Source organism: Crocuta crocuta, unplaced genomic scaffold (genome assembly GCF_008692635.1).
Source record: "Crocuta crocuta isolate KB4526 unplaced genomic scaffold, BGI_CrCroc_1.0 scaffold586, whole genome shotgun sequence".
Taxonomy (NCBI): Eukaryota; Metazoa; Chordata; class Mammalia; order Carnivora; family Hyaenidae; genus Crocuta; species Crocuta crocuta.
In genome coordinates, this window is record NW_027532407.1 from 571,774 (window position 1) to 593,025 (window position 21,252).

Here is a 21,252-nt window from a genome sequence, read left to right on the forward strand (position 1 = left end):
TACATTTACTATATAAATCAAAGTGAATCTGTGACTAAAATTCTTACCCTATTCTGATGTGGTGAGCAAATCAATGACCAGTATCTTCATATGCATAAGTACTGTATGCCTAGCTTTACAGAACATTCTCCTCTTAAAAGAATACAAAAAACTTTGGGAACTTTCTTCAGGAAATTTCAGAAGACTACGGATTTTAAATTACACTTTTATTTGATATATTTCCTAAACCTCCAAATTCTTATATTAAAAGAGTTGACACTGGAGGCGCCTGGTGGCTTAGGTGGCTAAGCGTCCCACTCTTGATCTCGCCTCAGGTCATGATCTCAGGGGCTCGTGAGTTTGAGCCAGCAGTAGAGAGCCTACTTGGGGTTCTCTCTCTCCCTCTCTCTCTGTCCCTTCCCTGTTTGCTCTGTCTCTCAAAATAAATAAATAAACTTAAAAATCATTTAAAAGAGTTGATGCGGCCGTAATTTGATCCAATCCCATACATATGTATGAGGCTCACCCACTCTCCTCTGAGCAGGTGACATGAGACTAATCAGGCACAGTCTGCAGTTCCTGCCTTTGAAGAGCCCACAGCTGGGCTGGCGGGACAGACACAGAGATAAGTGGCTGTAATGTACTGGGACTATCTTCCAGTGGTAGGAATAAAATGCTCTGGCAGCACAGAAGAGAGAGTGAGGATTCTGGAAGGGGACACGGGGGTAGGGAGGGCAGAGGCTCAGCAGAGGAGATGACATTTGAGCTGGGTCTTAAAGGATGAATAAGATTAGACCAGGCGGCGGATGGGAGCATTCCAAGTTGGAAGAAACAAGTCAGCCCATACATGCCAAGTTTTAAAAATCAGACTTTTAAAAATGTTTTAGTTCAAAAAGAGTTAAGTTTGCAAAGCCTAACATGAAATGAGATCACAAACTGGATGCTTCCTTTCTTACCAGCCTGTCCTTCTCCCACGCACCCTAGATGTTTAAGAAGCGCATGTAATAAGGAGCAGAGGACGGACAGCCCCTTGGTAGGAACAGAGAAGGTGAGAATCCCTCCGTAACTGAAATAAGACATGAAGCCAGCGCTACAGGCCTGTGAGGAGAGGTGCTATTGCAGAAAAGAGAAAAAGCACACTGCAATAATCGTACCTTTTTGGGCTGCTTTATTTTTTTTTTTTAATTTTTTTTTTAATGTTTTTATTTATTTCTAGGAGAGAGAGAGAGAGAGACAGCGTGAGCAGGGGAGGGTCAGAGAGAGAGGGAGTCACAGACTGAAACAGGCTCCAGGCTCTGAGCTGTCAGCACAGAGCCCGAGGCGGGGCTCGAACCCACGAACCGCGAGATCATGACCTAAGCATCAGTCGGACTTTTTTGGGCTGCTTTAAATGCAAGTTAATCTCTTTAAGAAAGCGGGTCTGCTATATGTGATAAAGGGTTAGTATACAAAACTCAGTAAAGAACTTATCAAACTCTAACACCCAAAAACCAAATAATCCAGTGAAGAAATGCGCAGAAGGCATGAATAGACACTTTTCTAAAGAAAGCATCCAGATGGCTAACAGACACATGACAAGATGCTCAACATCACTCATCATCAGGGAACTACAAATCAAAGCCACACTGAGATACCACCTCACACCCATCAGAATGGCTAAAATGAACAACTCAAGAAACAACAGCCGTTGGTGAGGATGAGGAGAAAGAGGAATACTTTTGCACTTGGTGGTGGGAAACGCAAACTGGTGCAGCGCTCTGGAGAACAGTGTGAAGTATGGACAGCATGAACAGTACGAAGGTTTCTCAAAAAGTTAAAAATAGAACAACTTTATGACCCCAGCAACCGTATTACTAGGTACTTATCCAAAGAACACAAAACTGCTGATTCAAAGAGGCACATATACCCTGTTGTTTATAGCAGCACTATCAACAGTAGCCAAATTATGGAAAGAGCCCAAATGTTCAGCGAATGATGAATGATAAAGAAGATGTGGTATGTAAACACATACATACATACACACACACACACAATGGAATAAACTTGGCCATCAAAAAGAATGAAATCTTGCCATTTGCAACAACATGGATGGGACTAGAGTCTATTATACTAAGTGAAATGAGTCAGTTAAATAAAGACATTATCATATGACTTCACTCATATGTGGAATTTAAGAAACAAAAGAGATGAACACAGGAGAAGGGAAGGAAAATAAGATAAAATTACAGAGGGAGGCAAACCATAAGAGACTTTTAAATACAGAGAACAAACTGAGGGTTGCTGGAGGAGCTTGGGGGGGATGGGCTCAATGGGTGATGGGCAGTAGGTAGGGCACTAGGGAAGAGCACTGGCTGTTTTGTCTGTAAGTGATGAATCACGGAATTCTACTCCTGAAACTAACACTACACTCTATGTTAACTACCTTGAATTTAAATAATAAAAGCGAGGGTCTGGGAAGAAAAAAGCCTGCAAAGTGCTATCAACTACAGGGTCTTTAAGAGTTCTGCTCTGTGCTAGGACCTATTGGTCAGCAGGGAGGAGACTAAAGAGAAATGAATTTCCTTTCAGTGACAAAGTCACACTGGCACCTGAGTGGAGGTGACGACTTCGTGTTTTGTATTACGTCCCTCTTCTGAACCGGAGGGGGGAAGTGAGGGGGAAAGTAGGGCCCTTAGACCTGGAGAGGGAAAGGGGTTCTGGGAAGTCCCTGTCTTCAGCTGGGTTCTATGCAATGGCTCTTGTAGAATCAATGGATTCAAGTGCTCAAGGGAGGATGGCCGGCTAGTGGCTGAGAGATGAAGAGGACAGGACTCTGCTGGGTTTTCAGAGGTCCCAGAAGCTAACTACAGAGTTTTTAAACCACAGAGTTTAAAAACTTAAGGGAAATTTAGTTAGCAAAGCCTAATACAATAGGTACTGCTTTGCTTATTCATTTTTTATGAAATAAAGTTAATTCATTCATATTTCACGTATGTGTGAATGTACGTGTGTGTGTGTGCATCTGTGTGTGTAAGAGACAGAGAGGTTAAAAAAATAAACTAAGCGTCTGGATTGTGCTCACTCTTTCCTTTTCTTTGAGCCATCTGTAAGTAGAGTTAAGTTGCAGAAGAATTTTTAAGAAGGCATGTGTTGGCAATGTCCTCTTTTATTCTTTATTATTCCCCATGTAAAAGAAAGGCGTCTTCTGAGCCCCACGTGGCCCCCAGGCCTCCGCCCCAGGTGTGCAGGCTGAGAGACGCGGTGCAAGACTGCTGTGGGCTCACGAGGCTCACCTTCTGGCTTCCAGTGTGGGGTCTGCTGCTAACTTACTGCATGAACACGGGCTGGTCACAGGTTTCGCAGGTAGGAACGAAAAGCCACCATTTGGAGCTTAGATACTTTTCATGGCTGTTTCCTTGTCTAATGTGACCTCTGACTCAGTAGCATGATATTATGTTATAGAAATGTTTTCATCCTCCTGGGTTTTATATATTCACATTGTAGAGCCACTGTAATAATAACCATGCCCCATCTAGTGTCAGAACAGGGAATACTGGTACTGGAGTGCGCAGTGAGGACCGGCCCTCTGCTTTCCAGGGCTTCAGGGTGCAGGGTGCCAGTTGTCCAGAAGGCTGCCTGGGTGGTCTTCGTTACAGCTCACTGACCCACCTTGGTGACGCAGGACATTTTTGAAAAGGCTTGGCTTTGCAACTTTGAAGTGTGATGTACGACACAAGCGCAATGGGACTTTTATTAAGGTTGCACAGAATAATCTTCCCTATTACTTTTACTGGCAGCTACGGCCGTAAACACAGAAGAACTTCAGGGCGCTGGCGATCAGAAGGCAGTACCTTCCCCCTGGACGATGAGAAGAGAGTCTGGGTGCACCGCAAGCAATGCAGCCGCATTCTGGCAGCTCACTGAGACTTTCGCAGACAAAAACCTGGGGGTTTGGCAGGGTTTCAAGGACTTCACCTTTCCCTTTTCATTTCTTTCTTTCCAAACGCTCTCACAAGGAAAGCGTGTCTGATCGTTGGCGGCTAACCACGTGCTCTGGGAACAGCCCAGGTTGTGTACCATCCTGTCCTTCCCCTGACTTGGTACCGTCTCACGGTGAAGACAACGAGGGAGGGAACGGACAAACACTGGGACAATGCATGTGTCCAAATCGCCGTGTACAAGTCGCTTCATTTTGGAACCTGCCTCCCTCTCGGAGGGACATCAGGTCCGTTCGGCGAATACTTGTGCTGTGTCTGCTGCATGCCAGACGCTGTCTTAATGATGTCTGGGCTAAGTGAACATAATGAGTCCGAATGCAGAAAATCTCCATACTGCCGCCTACCCTGCCCACAGCCCTGTGACCTAGATTACTAGAAGCACGTTTCACTTCTTGTGACCAAGAGGCAGAGGCTTTCCTCCTTGTCTATTATACTTAAGCCCGATTCCCTTGATGGTTGGAACTCGTCCCAGCAGATGCTTACCTTTCAGAATTCTCAAATAGTGCCTGGGCTGATGGCTGTAAAAACTCACCTGCCCATTGACCTGCTTAGATCTCTTCTCGCTAAGCCCGCTGTGTCTCTGTGACCTCCATCACTGGTCCGCCTTCAGTCCTTACCTTCCAGCCAGACACGGAATTCTATGATAGACTAGCCCAATTCAACTGCTGCCTCACCCTGCACTCTGGCTTGCCAGTCCCCACTGTGATCCACATTCCAAAAAATCACTTGATTCGAAGCTGCCCCAAGTTGTCCTTAGCTCCACAGCTCCATATTCCTGCTCCATGATCTTCATGCCCATCCTGAGAACAGTGTGTCCTTTGACTGGGTTCAGGGTGATGATCTCTGTTCAGCCCCGACGACCTCAGCTCAGGTCCGGCAAGCTGAGGTGTTCTCGAGTACGTCCACTACCTGGTAACCAGCAGCTCCAGAGGCTCAAATGGAAAACTGGCAAATGAGATTTGCCTTAGAAGGCCACCAGAACACAGTGATCTTTGATTAATGCTGAAGAAAGAAGACGTCTTGAATATTCTCTGAACATCGAGACTCGTGCCTGGTACATGATGGGGCCTCACAGAAACTTTTGGCAAGTTATATAAAGATACCTCTTAAATAACAAGTTGTAAACATTTGGAGTTGTGATTGGATTTCGTAAGCTCCTTCAGGTTATAGGCTCTATTGATATCCCTAGAGTCCAGCACAGTGCCTGGTGTACAGAAGAGTTGATAAATATTTGTTGACTTAAAATGACTTGGTAGAGAAAAGTATGTCAAAGGCACTTTTGGAGGATGTCCAATTTCCCAGGAATCCAGATGCAGTAGGACATCTTAAGATGCCCAGATAAAACTATCTGATTGGTTGGACCCCTAAATCTACAAGCTACAGAATTGAGGCACTAGAGTCTGTGAGTGTATGCTATGGGTATGAACCACAACAAAAGAGGAGTAGGAACTCTTAAGTGACCTAATTTACATTTCCCTCCTGCTAGGATCCTCTGTAGCTTCAGGTTTGGCCTGAGATGCAAGAGATCTTCTGAACAGCTACTGACTCATAAGCGAAACTAGGAGGCTGGGGTTGGCCACTAGTCTCTGATGTCTGAAACACGTATCACCATGAAACAGCCAGCTATGGGCCCTCTAATGGAGCGAACCATGGCTGCCAAAACAAATGGAGGGCAAGGGTCCAAGAATGTAAAGCTCTTAGTGAATGGTGTAAAGCTAGTGGTTTAGAATGCTTAATTTTTTGTTATAGTTGAAGCTATCCACAAATGCAGGTAACAGGGTACTTAAGTCATTTAAGGGTGCAAGATTTTCAAATTATATTAGAGTGTGTTAATGCTCACTTCACAGAAAATATAAAGCATCCATTTTTAAAATACTCGTAGCAATTAAAGCTTTTAATTGAGCATAAAAATATACAGATATAGAAATGTTTAGTCCTCGCTGTCGTTCCTGACGGTCCTCTTCAGAGATAAATTTCCACAATGGATGTTTCAATTAAGACAGTAATATTTATTGAAAGGTAAACCATAAATGCATAGCCACTGGAAACATTATTGAACAGAAGTAATTTATACTACAGCTGGTGCACTGCATTTTAGCCCCGTTTTGATTTTATCAGCATTTGTCAATTAATCAACGTGAACCTTGTAAAACATGTTCTCTTATTAGTGGAAACAAGCGATTGCTTGCAGGCTTTGAAGGAAAGGTCGTTTAATAATTTGCTAATTGTGCAAAGATAGACTGAAATTTAAAAAGAAAGAAATTCCCATTCCCCCTGTGCCTAAATGTGACTTTAAGTTTAACCTTGATAACTTAAGCGTGGTCAACGGTTCCATTTTTGTGTTTTTAGCAGAGAAAGATTAAGACAGAAAGTATTCTGAGGTTTTCAAATTTAAGAAACTATCTGCTGTCACCTTTGTTGTTTCAAAAGAGTTGCTAGCCTTGAGGGTATAGTTATAAGCAAATCAACTATATTTTCTTGGCAAAAAAAAAAAAAAAGAAAAGAAAAGGAGGAAAGATAAAGCAAAAGAAACAGAAAATAAGAGCCATGCAGTGGCAATGTTCTGTTTCTTTCTCTTTTTGCTTTTTTATTTGCCTCTGCTCATCCTTCATTCTGCTGGATGAGATGTCAGCTCCTGCTTCTGACTGCTGGTTCATTTTAAGTTCCGTAAGTGAGAAGGGAGAGGAGTCAAGCTCTCTCCAGGCAATCCAGGCTTCAGCACACTCACCCACCCCTCCCTCCCCCTGCACCCAGCACCCAGCACCTGGCACCCAAGAGAGTGCTTCAGCTTCAGGCACCACCACCAAGTATTCCACGGTCACCCACGGGCCTCCACGAAGTTTCAAATGGGCAACATACCTCCGGGAGCAAGTTCTACACGGGGGTCTGCAGGGCTGAATCGAGAAATCCGCACCATCTTAGAGGTGTCGGTGAGGCTGAAGAGGAGATAGCACGCCTTGAGGCGTCTGTAGGCTATAAGAGTTTTGTACGGAGTTCACAGAGACAACAGTTGTGGAAGGGAGATGGGTCTTGCCGGACCCAGTCTGGGCAAACTGCTCTACTGCAAAGCTCCTTTTATAAGAGTTCGGAGGCCCAGCTTGCTCTCTGCCTGCTCAAACTGGCTTATCAATCCATTCCATTCCATTCTGTTCTCTGTGCTAAATAAGCCATTATGTCAGGCACATTTCCCTAAGCAGATGCAAACACTCTTTTCCTGTGTGAGACTCCCTTGGGCAAATTAGGTTTCTTGGAAAAGGGTCAAGGAGCAATCAAACAAAATACCTACTGAGAAACAAGGCTGTGGGTTCAGGGGATGCTGTCAGTCATGCAGGCTGCGGGCTGCGAGTCAAATTTTAGGCACTGCCTGGGCAGCAATACTGAATTTGATAGGGCCGGTGATGGGGAGCAAAGTTCTGATATCCGCAGCCAAAGCTTCTTTTTATGGTCATAACCAAAGGTTTATTTCTTTCCAGTTTTATTGAGGTGGAACTGGCAGAAAAAAAATGGTATATATTGAACATATTCTTGCATGTTATATATATTATATATGTACTATATATTATATACATAGTAAAATAGTTACCACAATAAAGTTAGTTAACACATCCATCAACTCACATAGTTACCTTTGTGTGTCTGTGGTGAGAAGGATTTAGGTCTTATGGAAAAAAACTGACAGTCATAAGACAATGGAAAATTTCCTCGTCTAATCTTTCTAATTAAATGCTGCTAATCAAATTCCAATTTCTTAATTACACCGTACTAAAACTTTTATAAGGGAAAAGTTACCATAAAATTGCCATCTTCTGTTCTCATCATCTTATCTAACAAATGTGGGATATTTCTGAAATAAATACTCATTTTTTTTCTTTGAGTCATAGGCACAAGAGTCCCTTTTATGTTCTTTTAATATTTGCTTTTATTAACGTCAGTTTCAGTTAGCTCACGTCCATATATCAAGATTCTTTTCAAAATAGAAGAGATAAGAAGCAAATGCAAACATGGGAAGGGAAGAGGCTGGGGGTCATAACAGCCACTCCCCGGTAGGAGTTATTTCCACCTAGAACACATATACCATAGTTCGATGCCACAGGGGAAAATGAATGGATGTGGATGGCAGGTTTTCATTTGTTTCCCTGACATTCTGTAAATAAGTTTGTGTGTTTCAATTCAAACGGTTCCATCATCTGGGAGGTCTTAATCATTTGTAATGGCAGTTTCTGAAGTGTTCAAAGCTTGAGCTTAAGGAGTATTGGCATTCAACGTAGTTATACTACCTTAAGCAGGTTTACAACTTTGTTCGTGGTTATCCTTGATCATCTTTATTTAAAAGTAGGTTCAGGCTGATGAGGTGGCGTCAGCGTGTTAGTCATGTCCCACCAGGACTTCTGGTTCCGCTGGGCAGCCTCACACTCCAATTGGCGAGGTGAAGGGGGAATGGTGGCCGGTGGCATGAAAACTAGAAACCATGTTTAAAAATGGCAGGCTTGTTTTAAAATTTTGGATTTTGGTTTTCTTCAGGAATGGGGAGGCCAGCATTTTAGGAGATGCTTGCCAGCGGAGGAGGGGGCATACCTGGCCGAGACAGACCAGGCGGGGCCACTTGCGGAGGCACCAGGGTCGGTTGAAATAAGGGGATTGTTGGTCAGAGGCAATACGTGGGGGAAAGAGGAAACAAACTTTTTCTGTGGTTTCTGCAGGAAAGGCAAAGCCAGGCCAGGAAAGAGGTTTAGGTTTGGCTAGTTTGAGTCCTGTCAGTGGGTTCTGCTGTTTAGGGTTGGTTCCTAATTGTCCAGTACCTGGCCCTGGGGTGATTTAGGGAGGGAGATAACGTTCAGGACTTGAGAGCCTGGTAAAAGGAGGCTGGTGGGAGCGCGGACTGAGGATTGCTTGATCTGCATATCAAAAGGGTGTTCCTAGGCCCGTTGTTTGATATCTGCAGGAATTAGCTAACCCTGCAAGGACAGTGCCTCCCCTAGGAACTCCAAGACCCTGAAAATGTCAAAGTATCATAAAATACAGAAAACAAAAAACATGATTAATGCAACCCTGTCTGAAACACTGCTATAACAAGCGTAGAAATAGAGCTTCTCAGACTCTACTGTGCATAACAATCACCAGAGTATTTTGTTAAGCTACATTCTGATTCATTAGATCAGGTTGGGTTTGAGACTTTGCATTTCTAATGCAAAGTGCTGCTGGGACCACACTTTGAGAAGTCAGGGGTAAGAATTTTGCTAAAAGTCCTCCCTCTAGGTCACCTTCTGCAGAGAAAAGGGAAAGACTTAACAGTTACCGAACCCTGCTGTGAACCAGATACTTCTAGGCACTGAATATTCAGACTTTACCTTGATTCATTTGGACGACATTTTAGGCTCACAGGAAAAATTATCCCAGTTTTATAAGTAACAGAACTGAGGCTCCGGGTGGTTCAGTAACCTGCCTTGGGTCACACTGCTAAAAGTACGAAGATGTGAGTGCATCTGACCTAAAAACTTTTTTTTTTTGGTCCCGACACAAGTACAAATGGTACTACTTTGATGAAAAATAAAAAGTCTCTGCTGGGAAAGGCTTCATAAAGTATAGGAGCACCTGGGTGGCTCAGTTGGCTCAGCATCCAACTTCAGCTAAGGTCATGATCTCACAGTCTGTGGGTTTGGGCCCCACGTCGGGTTCTGTGCCGACAGCTCAGAGCCTGGAACCTGCTTCAGATTCTGTGTCTCCCTCTCTTTCTGCCCCTCCCCTGTTCACACCCTGTCTCTCTCTCTCTCAAAAATAAATAAACATAAAAAAATATATATATAAAGTCCATGGACTTGAATCACAGGGCATTTACAACTTGACTTCTGAAAAAAAGGGAAATTGTAAATGGTGTTCATTATCTCAGGACCAGATATAAATAACTAAATAACTTATAGTTTATAATAGCTATTTGAGAAACACTTTTTAAATGTTTCCATTAAACTGGGGTTTTTAAGAAGTGATGCACGTACATGGTAAGATATATGCAACACAAGTTTGTCTTCTTCCCATGTGCCCGTAGTTCTATGGCTCAGACAAAACTACTGTTAAGTTTGTGTAGCCTTCTAGAAAATCTGTACAAATAGTAACATTCTATATAAATAATAAACTTTTTCATACAAATTCATTCATACAGTTATTTTAAGGCCCTGGGGGGAAGAGCAGTAGATAAAACACACAAAAGCCCTCATGTACCTTATACTCCAGTAGGGAATATAGACCATGAACAAACAAGGAAAATATATGGTGTGTCAAATAGGGATAAATGCTAATGAGAAAAAGGGGGAGCAGGGGTGCTTACACTCATAAATGCAGTGGTTAAAGAAGACCTCATTGAAAAGATGGTATCTGTGCAGTAAAGACATGAAGGAGATCATCCTATTCCACACTGACTTTTCCCTTTCAGCAGCGTATGTTAAAGACCTCACCACATCAGAACTGGACAGGTCTACCTTATTCTCTTTAATGACTCCACAGTATTCCACTGTTTGCATATAGGAATGTTTCTGATTAATCCTGTTATGTCATTTGTTAAGATGTGGGGAATGTGGTATAAAGCCTGAGGAAGTAGAAAGGGACTTACATTAGGTATGAAAAGCCTGCGGATGNAGTATTTCCAGACTGCCTTGTTAATATTAGCAGTTCGGCCTCATGAGAGGGTCTCCCTTTTCCTGTCACATCTTAGCCTATGCTACTGTCCACCAGGCACAGGGCAATGTCTAGAATCTCCTCTAGTGGGGGGTCAACATGACACCTTGCTTGCAGTTTTCCTCAATGCTAAGCTACCTGTAATCCTTGTAGAGTCAAAAAAGAACACCCTCCAGGTGACAAGTTTTATACATCTCCCACAAAGGAAGCATCAGCAAAAATTTCAGGGAGCAGTTAATCCCCTGGGCTCTGAACACATCTTCTCCCTTAGGTGAAAGCTCATAAGCTTTCTTAAAACAAAAACAAACAAAATCCCTACCTTCCAGTAGTATTTATTTATGTAGATGCAGATGTTTAACTCTGAGCCATATGACTGAACAGATTTCACATTTAATGAAAGATTAATTTATTCATTTAATTATTATCTGAGGCAGTACCTGGATTATGTCAGTACTCTGCCAAGCTCTGTAGGAGGAATAAATATCAGTGCAATATGGCTCCTGCCCTTGTCACCTTCTAGCCTTTTAACAAAGACAGGACAAGTAAAACAAAACAAAACAAACCCATGACTGTGGTAAGTGGTGCCAAAGACAATATGACAAGAATTAAAACAAAGAGGAGAATGCCATGATCCAAAGCCCCTCAGAGGCCCCTCGGAGAGACATCGGAGCACGCAGAACAGGTAGGCATAAAGTGGAACAAGGGAACTTTGGGAATGGGTGAGTGTGTGTGTGAATATGTGTAGGTGGAAGGTGAGCAAAGGTCCAAGTGTGGAGAAATACAGATGCTGTAAAGGTACCAGGCAGTGGCTCTGTAGAGCTTAAAGGCAGAGTGGGGGGCACGGTTGTGGATGACAGGCAATGCTAGTTGGAATGAGACTGCACAGGGTCCTAAAGCCCCTACTTTGCTAGTGGGTGTGGGATCAGTAAATTAGTTCTGAAAGACATCCCCCCAAAAGCATCATCAACTTCTTCTGTTTCTGTTTTTGCTTTTTTAATAGGTGGAGGGAGATTGTACACTGGGGTTTTACAACCTCTATTTCTGATTCTAGTAATTTTTAAAAATCAACTCAACACCTATGAAAATAATGTATGCCTATAGTCTAAAAAAACAAACAGGACTATTATTGTACTATAAGGCATATGACTGAAAACAGAAATCCCTTAGGTCACCTGTCCCCACCACTCCTTCCCGCTCCGCAGAGGAGACCATGTTTTTGTTTGCCTTTCTTATGAAAGATAGTTGTTTGTCAGAGTGAGCTTACTATGCAGGTTAAGGCTTTTGCCTCACCCAGTTAGCTATGCTCAGTCTGATAAATCTGTGGGCTTGTCCAAAGGAGAGAGGCTGACCGGTAACTAACCCATCCCTTCCCACAATGATGTTGAATCCTGTCATGAGAGAGAAAACTATCTTCAACTTGCAATCTGATGTTTAATTTCATATATTTAAGTAATGTGCACATACGGATATTTCTTAGATTGTCATTTAAGAGATGAGAAAACTGTATCACCCTTATCCCATCACCACCTCTTGACAAGCTCCCCCTCCCCAATCCCTCCATATGTTAAAGTAGCAATTTGGGGTTAAATCAAAATTCTGTTTACAGAATTACAAAATGTGTTTATAAAGTTTACATTGTTAGGACTATATAATAATTGTTTACTACACGTGTAAGAATACTCTTCCTATCTTATTCTAAATTTCATTTTTCCTGGCGGCCTTTTTTTCTTTGGGGTGTGTGTGTGTGTGTGTGTGTGTGTGTGTGTATCTATTACTGCTCCTGGACTTTTCAAAGGAACTTTAAAAGCCTATTAAACCATTTTTTGTTTTTGTTTTTGTTTTTCCATGATCAAAGTCATTAGTTAATCTGTCACATCTATTCTTCCCTCGAGGAGCCGCCCATCAAGTCTGTCTGGTCTAGCGGTTTCCCAGGCCAGCTGCCCACCTGTTGTCCTGGGGCTTCTTTTTAACACCATCTTGCGAAATCCCTGCGCCTCTCGCCTGTGTTGGGTCCCCCGTTTCCTGGATCCCATGGTTTCCTCTTTCTTGATTTACATCCTCATTTTTGTAGAGCACATTCTCTAGTAGCTTCCTGAGAAAAGGTACACGGGAGGTAAATTCGTTGAGACCTTCCTTGAGTGTCTGAAAATGTCTTAATTCTACTCTGGCGCTTGCTAGTTAAGCTTGTAATTGAATGCTAAGTAAAAAGTCATTTCCCTCAGAATTCTGAAGGCTGAATTGTCTTCTAGCTTCCAGTGTTGCGCTTGAGGGGCCTGGTGCCATTGGCATTCTTGATCTGTTCTATATGACCTCTCTTATTTCTCTGGAAGGTTTTGGAATCTTCTTTGTAATCCCCGGTGTTCTAAAATCTCATACTAAAGAATCTCAGTGAGGATTTTTTCCTAGTCATTGCTATGGACCCTTTAAATCTGGAAATTCCCATTGTGCCATTTGAAATTTTTTCTTACATTATTTTTAAATACTTGACTACTCACCATTTTTTCCCCCCGTTTTCTCCTTCTGGAACTCCCATGGTAAAATGCTAAACCTCATGGACGGATCCACATTTCCTATCTTCTTTTCCCTCTTTCCCTATTGACCTTTGATGTCTGTTAAGCTACTTCCTAGAAAGTTTGCTTCACTTTGTTTTTATTTATTTGTTTATTTATATTTTTTGCTAAGTTTAATTTCTAGGACCCCTTATTTTTGGACTGTTCCTTTTTTCTTTTTTATAGAATGCACTTTTTATTTCATGGATGTAATACTGTCCTCTCATCTTTCTAAAGATACTTAGGTTTTTAGAAGTTTTTCTTCTACTTCGGAGTTATCTATATTTTCATTGAGTGCCCCCTCCCAATTTCTCTGTTTTGATCTCTATATTTTATTATATATTTTATGTTGGGAGCTATACCCAGATATCTGATGATTATTTATATTTAAGGCACACACACACACATGTATGCACATACACACATACCTAGGAACCGTGAGTCCCTAAAAGACTGACCAGAAGCTTCAAGTCGGGGCAGGGCATTTTTATTATCTGGCAGGCATCCTTGTGAGGTAGCCAGTGGGGAATCCAGCCATTTTGATGAGGACTCCAAATGCCAGTCAGATCATTTCTCGGAGTTGTTCAGTTTCTCTACATCAGGATCCTTCAAACTCGTGCCTGACGAGCCTGTCCCTGGCTCTGGGCGCCCTGAAGCTGTGCTTAGTCCAGGAGAGTCTAACCTGCTGTCTGTGGAGTTTCATTTAATGCCCCCAGCTTCACCTCTCTGTCCTGGGTCCAGCTTCCCTAAGACTGATCTCTGAGATCAGTGAGACTACGCTTCAAGCCCCCAGCATGGATGGAGAACTGTCGTGACAGTGTGATGCAGGGGGAGGAACACCATCTCACAACTCTCTATACCACCTTCCACCAATGACTGCTAACTATTCTATAACTCCTGTGACCAAGCCCCTTTTGTCTCACCTTCATACCCTTCCAAGCCTCTCCAGGGGCCTGCGGAATGAATCTGCAGGCTTCTCCCAGTATGTCTCAGCCCCCTCCTCCATCAGTGTGCCATCTCCGCAATATCTGGTGACATCTCTTAATTAGCATCACCTCCTCCTTGGTTTGGTCTCTTTTGCTCTCATTCTCTGCTTATCTTTTTGTAGCATTTTTGATTTTAGGGAGATTTATGGAATAAAAAGATATGAATGCATGTGTTCAATCTGACAGAACACAAGTTTTCAGTCTTATTCATTTTTCTTGGGTTTTACATACTTATTATATACTCAAGTCTAATATGTTTTTCCAGAGAATTTTAGGTTTACCCAGAATCAACTACTAGCTACCAGCCAACTATTTTCAGGGAGGATGTCGCCAAAATAATTTAATTCTATATTATTTTCAAGGGAGTGTCATGCAAGGTGAGTTGAACCCCTCTACAAATTTATGTTTATAGTGTCTCATTGTTATCTTGGCTGCAGATGTTTGGACCAATAATCAATTTGAGGTAGATATCACATCAATTTTTTAGTACGCAGGAAGAAATGTAAGAAGGAAGGAAGAGAAGTGAGGAGGAAGAGATGGGTGGATAGAGTGGGGAAGAAAATAAAAGAAACAGACATCAAGAAAAGGACTTAAAAAATAGCAAGATGACTGGCCCAAATAACTATTTTAAGAAAAGCTAAGCTTATTAAGTAAGAAAAGAGATTGCAGACAAATCATCTAACTTTAAGATAACTCTAAACAATGATCACTCACTAGGAAGGCAGTCAACTGATTAAATCACTAAATGTTTACTGTGAAACTCCATTTACTTATCATTCATTTGTTCATTCAACAGCATGTACGCAAAATTCATATAGAAACCACCATTATCCAGAAAAAACAGTCCACATAAGAGATTCTCACAATTATATACCCAGATTATCTTCAGATTCTGTTCTTGTCTTCTTTTTGCCCTGAACAGTATCTGGTTTTGGTTGAAGAATGTATGCATATATGTATGTACTAATGTATATTGTACATATTTCTTATCTCATTCCCAAAATAAATTTAAGTCAGTTTGCTGGTTATCCTTTTAGTATATTATTTTTCTGTGTACATTTCTTACAAATTTGTCTACCTGAAATGATGTAATTCTCTGTATACTATGCCATACTCATTTATGGGCCAATAACTTTTTTAAAAAAATAACTGTTTTCAACAACAATGCTTCTAGTGCAGCTGTGATCGTATCTTTGAGCTTGATAAGATGGAAGACTTTGTGGTCAGGCTGACCTTGTTTTAAATCCTAACTCTTCCATTTGCTGAATGTACGACCTTCAGAAAGATAATAATCTGCCCAATAGGAAAACAGATACAGTATTATCTATTTTGCAGGGTTTTATGAGGGTTAAATCATATAATGCATAAAAAGAACCTGACATATTGGAGGTGCCCAATAAATAAAAGCTATTAAAATCAGAGCATAAGGAGAACCTTTAGCTCTCTAGAAGTACATCTTTTCTAAGTGAATAGTTTTCACTTCCATTCTTAGGCATCACATCACTGGTAAGCTGGTCCATTGGAAGCAACCTGTGAGTTACCGAGCATTGATGGGGATAAGTTCTTAAAGGCAATTAGGGAAAGCAATATAAACATGGAGGGTGATGGCAGTGGGAAACAGGTGGCCTGGAAAACAATTAAAGGAAATACTTGAATCTGGATCAGTTTCTTAACCTTTTTGTGACACAGTTTATTTAACTGGGAAATTGGGAGGTTGGATGGAGTTCTTCCAAATATTGATGATAAAGAGTTCTATAGTTAGATAGTTTTGGAATATGTGTTTGTCTCGTCCTCCCCCATCCAAAGTACCAGTCTGGTTTTGTTTTACCTGGAGTATTACAAGCTTATTTGCCTACAGATCATCCCTATTTTTTTTCAGGTACTACTTAAAATACTTTGAGAAGGGTGAGCAGCTGACCTGCAACTTCCCATTCTATAATGTTTCTCTGAGTTTTATGAACTCAGCTAAACATTCTAGTTAAGGGGGAAAAAGGAGAACATCATGTGTCAAAAGCTTTATTTGTGGATGGTTTCTTCTGCAGCAGGCAGCATATAACTTTTAGAGTGGGAGAAACTAAACATTTTTAAGTTTGATGAACATCTCATCTGCACGGTACCATCAACATCTCTGGCCAACAGCACACTGACTCAACTTCTGCCAGTTCATTGGATTTGATTTGGTCATGAAGACAGTCAGATTCCTGGGACACATCTGGCAATTTTGGCAACCAGTGAATGAAATGAATCAACAGGGTAGTGATCGGACTGGCTGTTCAGTGATCAACATGACCTGAGTGAAAAATAACTATGGGATAAGTTAATCTTTAGGCTGCGGGACCAACCCAAATGGGCACTCATGGTGAAAACTTCTTAATGCTACAATTCCTAAAACAAACTGCCAAAATTATTTACTTCTAAAATGCTTTCACTTTTTCTATCAACCTACCAACATTTACTTTTTTCTGAAAGGAAAAGGCTGTGCTATATGTTGCTGGGAATAAAAAGATATATAGCAGGAAAGAGGCCAAAGAACCTACCAGAAAACTATCCAGGAGCCAGATGCTCGGTCAGTAACTTTCCACATAGCCTTCAATAAGTCTTTGTTTTCTTTCTTGTAAAAATAACTATACTCAAGGAGCTTATAGCTAAGTTGATTATATTTACAGATTTGGGATTTTCATTTAATGCCTTCTTATATTACAAAATCATTCTTAATTTCTCTACATAGCAGAGATAAAAGTGAACGAATATTTTGATGTTCTTTAATTAATTACATGAAATAAAGCCCCCTCCTTCATCTTAATTGCAGGAATTCTAACACAACCTGTTGCAATGTCTCTTTCCCCTCAAGGCTGCCAAGGTTTTAAAGTGTTCTAATTATTTCTCCTTCCATTAAATACTATGCCTTAAAAACATGCTTTTCCTTCTTCTCAAAAATAAATTTATCAAGAAACAACACTGTGGAATCCAAGGAATGAGTGTGTTGGTGGTAGGCTGGCCAACGATCCTGGTTTGTCCAGTATTGGTGGGTTTCTCACCAGGTAGGGCTTTCTGGGCTAAAAGTGGGACAGTCTCCAACAAACCCTGACACTGGGTCACCCTGGTTTGTAGCTTGAGAGATCTGGATGTGGCACTGGATGCCTGCATCAAAAAATTGCAATTTTAATCCCCCCATTAGAATGTTTCTTCTTTCATTGCCAAGCAGCTGTAGAAAGCAATCAGACACCAGATGGATGAATGAATTTAATGACCTTTAAGTTTCCTGTACCCCAGTGGTTTTCAGTTCTGGTTTCTTACTAGAATCATCTGGTTAGCTTTTTAAAATGATGTTATTCCCTGATTTGGTCTGAAGGTGAATCCCAATCATCAGAATATGTATTTAAATTTCCCCAGTTGATTCTAATATTGGCTTGGGCTAAAAAACACTGCTTTACATGCATTCTGAGATTCAAACTAGAGGTCTAGTAAGAGTCATTCAAAGAAAAGAGAAATCTCCTTTACGAGCTCTGACTTTTTAAATATTACATGCAAGTTTCCATTTCACATTTAAAACAAATGGGAACCCACAAACTGACCTTACATTTATTCACGATATATACATTTCTGTCTTATGTTTTCATTCTGACCAACAATCACCATCTATTGACTTTCTCTTTTTTCTATTATTTTTTTTCCACAAGAAGCTGTTTCTGGCACTATGGGGCCACAGAGATTTAAAACTCAAGTTCTCTGTATGACACATGACAGGTGACTAACTTTATGGAGCCACCAACCTCAAGAGGAGATCAAAGAGGAAATGGTTATGGCCCAAGATGGCTGGGAGAGTGGCAGGTAGGGTTTAAACAAGGCCTTGAGGACTGGATGCAATTTCAGTGAGAAGGTCAAGAAAGGCATTCCAAGTAGGGAGAAAGACATTTTTGGGGTGGGTAAGAAGCAAATATAAATATAATAAAAATAAAATAATGCAAATATATATACAAATCATAGAATTCACATTCTGTGCCATGCAAACCATATCTAGGGAGGCACATAGCTCAAGATGAGTCCAGCTGTGGAGCAAGGGGTCATAATTATCCAATTACTTTTTCGGTGGTGACCACCCATGATGCTGAAAAGGAGAACTGGACCGGCAGATGAAATACCTGGTTCAGGACAGACATAAAGACAGGCTTGTAGAACAAGCCACTGAACAGCAGTGGCGAAGTCCCTTCCCTCTCTCATGCTGGGCCCACTGAAGAGACCTAACTGCCCAGACATCAAGGCAGACACTCCAGCAGTCATGGCTGAACTCTTGAGATTCCCATGCTAGACAATCCAATGACTATTTAACATTGAAGGAATACAGCTGGAACAGAGCTCAAGCAAAATTTATGCATTAGTTATCATGTTATGTGATTATCAATCATTGATTTTCAATTACTTTTATAATGCAATGGCCTTTCCTCTGGATCTCAGAACTAAAGCACTACTGGTCCATTTGTCTTTGCCCCCTAAAATAGTTGATTTTCCTATTTATTCCAATATCTGGTCTTCATGCAAGATATTAACTAAATGTCAATGAATGATCTGAGTATGCATCATCTCAGGAAGTCAGTTGGCAAAATTAACATTTAGAAGTAGGCACCACTGGTTATTTCACACATTATTAACTTATATTACAATTCAAATAAGCTTACAGCTGGCAAAAAAAAAATCTCTTCTGTAAAGTGATCTCAAACATAATAGGCTTAATCAGAGATAAATTAAATTAGGCAGCCATGCATACTACAGCATATTAATTCTGAGTAGTTATTAAATACATTTTCTGTTATCAGTGGTGTGAACAACATTATACGCAAACAAATTCTTCAAGAGGGTAGCAAATAAAGTTTATGTCTGGGATGCTACGTGCCTGACATTTTCTCCTGCCTTCTTATACTGTTAAATAATCTTTTCTGCTAATAGTGGCACTGGATTTAGCTCCCATAAACGAGTCAACTCCACTCCCAGACAATTAAGCAAAAGAACAGCAGACAAAACTGGCCGGGTGGTTTGGATTTTTCTGAAGGGAACTTTCTATGGCAATTTTTAAACGAAGGCATTAGTGAGTCATAGCTTGGAGTAAAATTGTCCAAAGTATAAGGCAGTGAATATTCATTATGTTAGAAAATGATGCATCTCATTCTGTGTTTTGGGTAACCTATGTTGTCTAAGATATTTAAACGAGGAAATTATTAAGGTTAAATGCTATTTTGTAAATAAGATCCTACCATTCTTTCTTTCCTTAAATAGTAGTAATCTAAGCCATCAACTAGCACTCAGATTTCATAAGCTAGCAAACGGTGCTTCTGAGGAAGAAAAGGATACATCTAAGCCTTTGTACACACTCACACCCTTCCTTGATATATCTCTGCCATATTATCTTGTTCTTTTATTAATCAACCCAAGCCCTTTAATTTCTGTGTTCAGAAGCAATTGAAATTACTAGGTATGACCACCCTCCCACCCCTAAGTCTGAGAAAAGCACTGGACATTCTCTGTGTTTTGCACATTTAAAACTCAATGTAAGGTGACAAGAACATTAAGCTGCCCAGTGAGCAAACTGTGAAACTAATCACTATCTGTTCTTATCCGTGGGTACAATAATTGGCAAATTAAAGTGCCTGAGGATAGCTAGCCCACCTGCATCAAAAAAGCATCACTTTAAGATGGCTAATGAAGATGAATGGACGCAGCTAGCTTTACTGACAACTCCTTCAAACGCCAGAAGACTGAAAAAGCAACATTATAACACCCATTTAATTTCCTGTAAAGTACACCCCATGTAGAATTCTTGTTATTTAAAGGAGTACAATCCAAAATAAAGGAGTAAAATACAAACTCTTTCAATATGTTTTATAAATATACTGGTTGAATTAAGGCTGTTATTACTTACTCCTCAAAACCCAATGCTTTCTGTTTTAAGCTGAAAAACTGGGACCAAACTTGCCTACTAAAATGTTGACTTTGGAGCTTTATGACAACTAGGTCCAAATGCATATAAATACCACAAAAAAGGAAATATCATAACTTTTAATAATCTTGCTACTGTTCATTCAGTCACCCATTTGTTTGATATGTACTGAATAACTACTATGTCCTAGGCACTTCTTGATATGTGGCAGAAAGAGATGAATGACGCCTCCTTAAGGAGCTTGTTAACCACTGGAGGAAAGATGCATACATACCCACAGCTAAGAGGGGCTACGTATTATTGTAGAAATACTGCCAGTGCACATTCCTCCCCTTATGGACTTCGGAGGGGAGAAGACTCTTGAGCTGAACTCTAGGATGATATAGAAGGCATAGAATGGAGAGATTTTGAGGTTCAACAAACTTGAGAAAAATCTAAGCTGAAAGAACAGCATGGGCAGAAACAACAAGAAGGTTATGGTCTGCTTGAAGGAAAGACATTGCCTTTACAATATATCAAGGAGATAAATACAGGAGGCAGGAGATCAACCGATGATGAAGATGCCTATGAAGGCAGGCAAGGGTGACAATACGAAGGAAACTGGAAGACATGTCAAGGAGTTCGGGTTTAATTCTATAGGCGGTTGTTTGCAAAGCTCATGCCAGATAACCTTAGAGTTGGGGGTGGGGAGGAGAGGCAGACTGAGCGGGCTTGGAGGGAAAGGGAGGCCCAGTAGTCAGGACTCTGGGTTCTACAACTCTACTTCAACCACAGAAGCTCTGCTCTGCTAGTATCTGTTTTATACCAGGCCTTCTTAATTTTTTAAATAACTTTTTAAATTTCAAATATTTTTAGACTTACAGAAAAGTTACAAAGATGGTATAGCGTTCCCATAAATGTCTCACCTAGTTTCCCCTAATATTAACATTTTATATTACCATGGCGCATGCCATCATAACCAAGAAACCAACACTGGTACACTGTTAGCTAAACTCCAGGCTTCATTCATATTTCACCAGTTTTTCCACTAATGTGCTTTCTCTGTTCCAGCATCCAGTCCAAGACACCACACTGCATTCGGTCATCATGTCTCTTTATCTCTTTTGATGTGTAATAGTTTCTCAGTTTCTCCTTGTTACTCGTGACCTTGACAGTCTTGA

At 40.9% G+C, this 21,252-nt stretch overlaps 1 protein-coding gene across 1 annotated transcript in view; it reads right to left on the reverse strand.

Moving 5' to 3' along the window:
• The window catches only part of ENOX1 (ecto-NOX disulfide-thiol exchanger 1), a 418,486-nt gene that overhangs the window by 230,602 nt on the left and 166,632 nt on the right, over positions 1-21,252 (reverse strand). The window contains 1 exon segment of the mRNA XM_077778774.1: positions 12,571-12,717. Coding sequence (XP_077634900.1) covers positions 12,571-12,658 — 88 coding nt within the window. The 5' untranslated portion in view covers positions 12,659-12,717.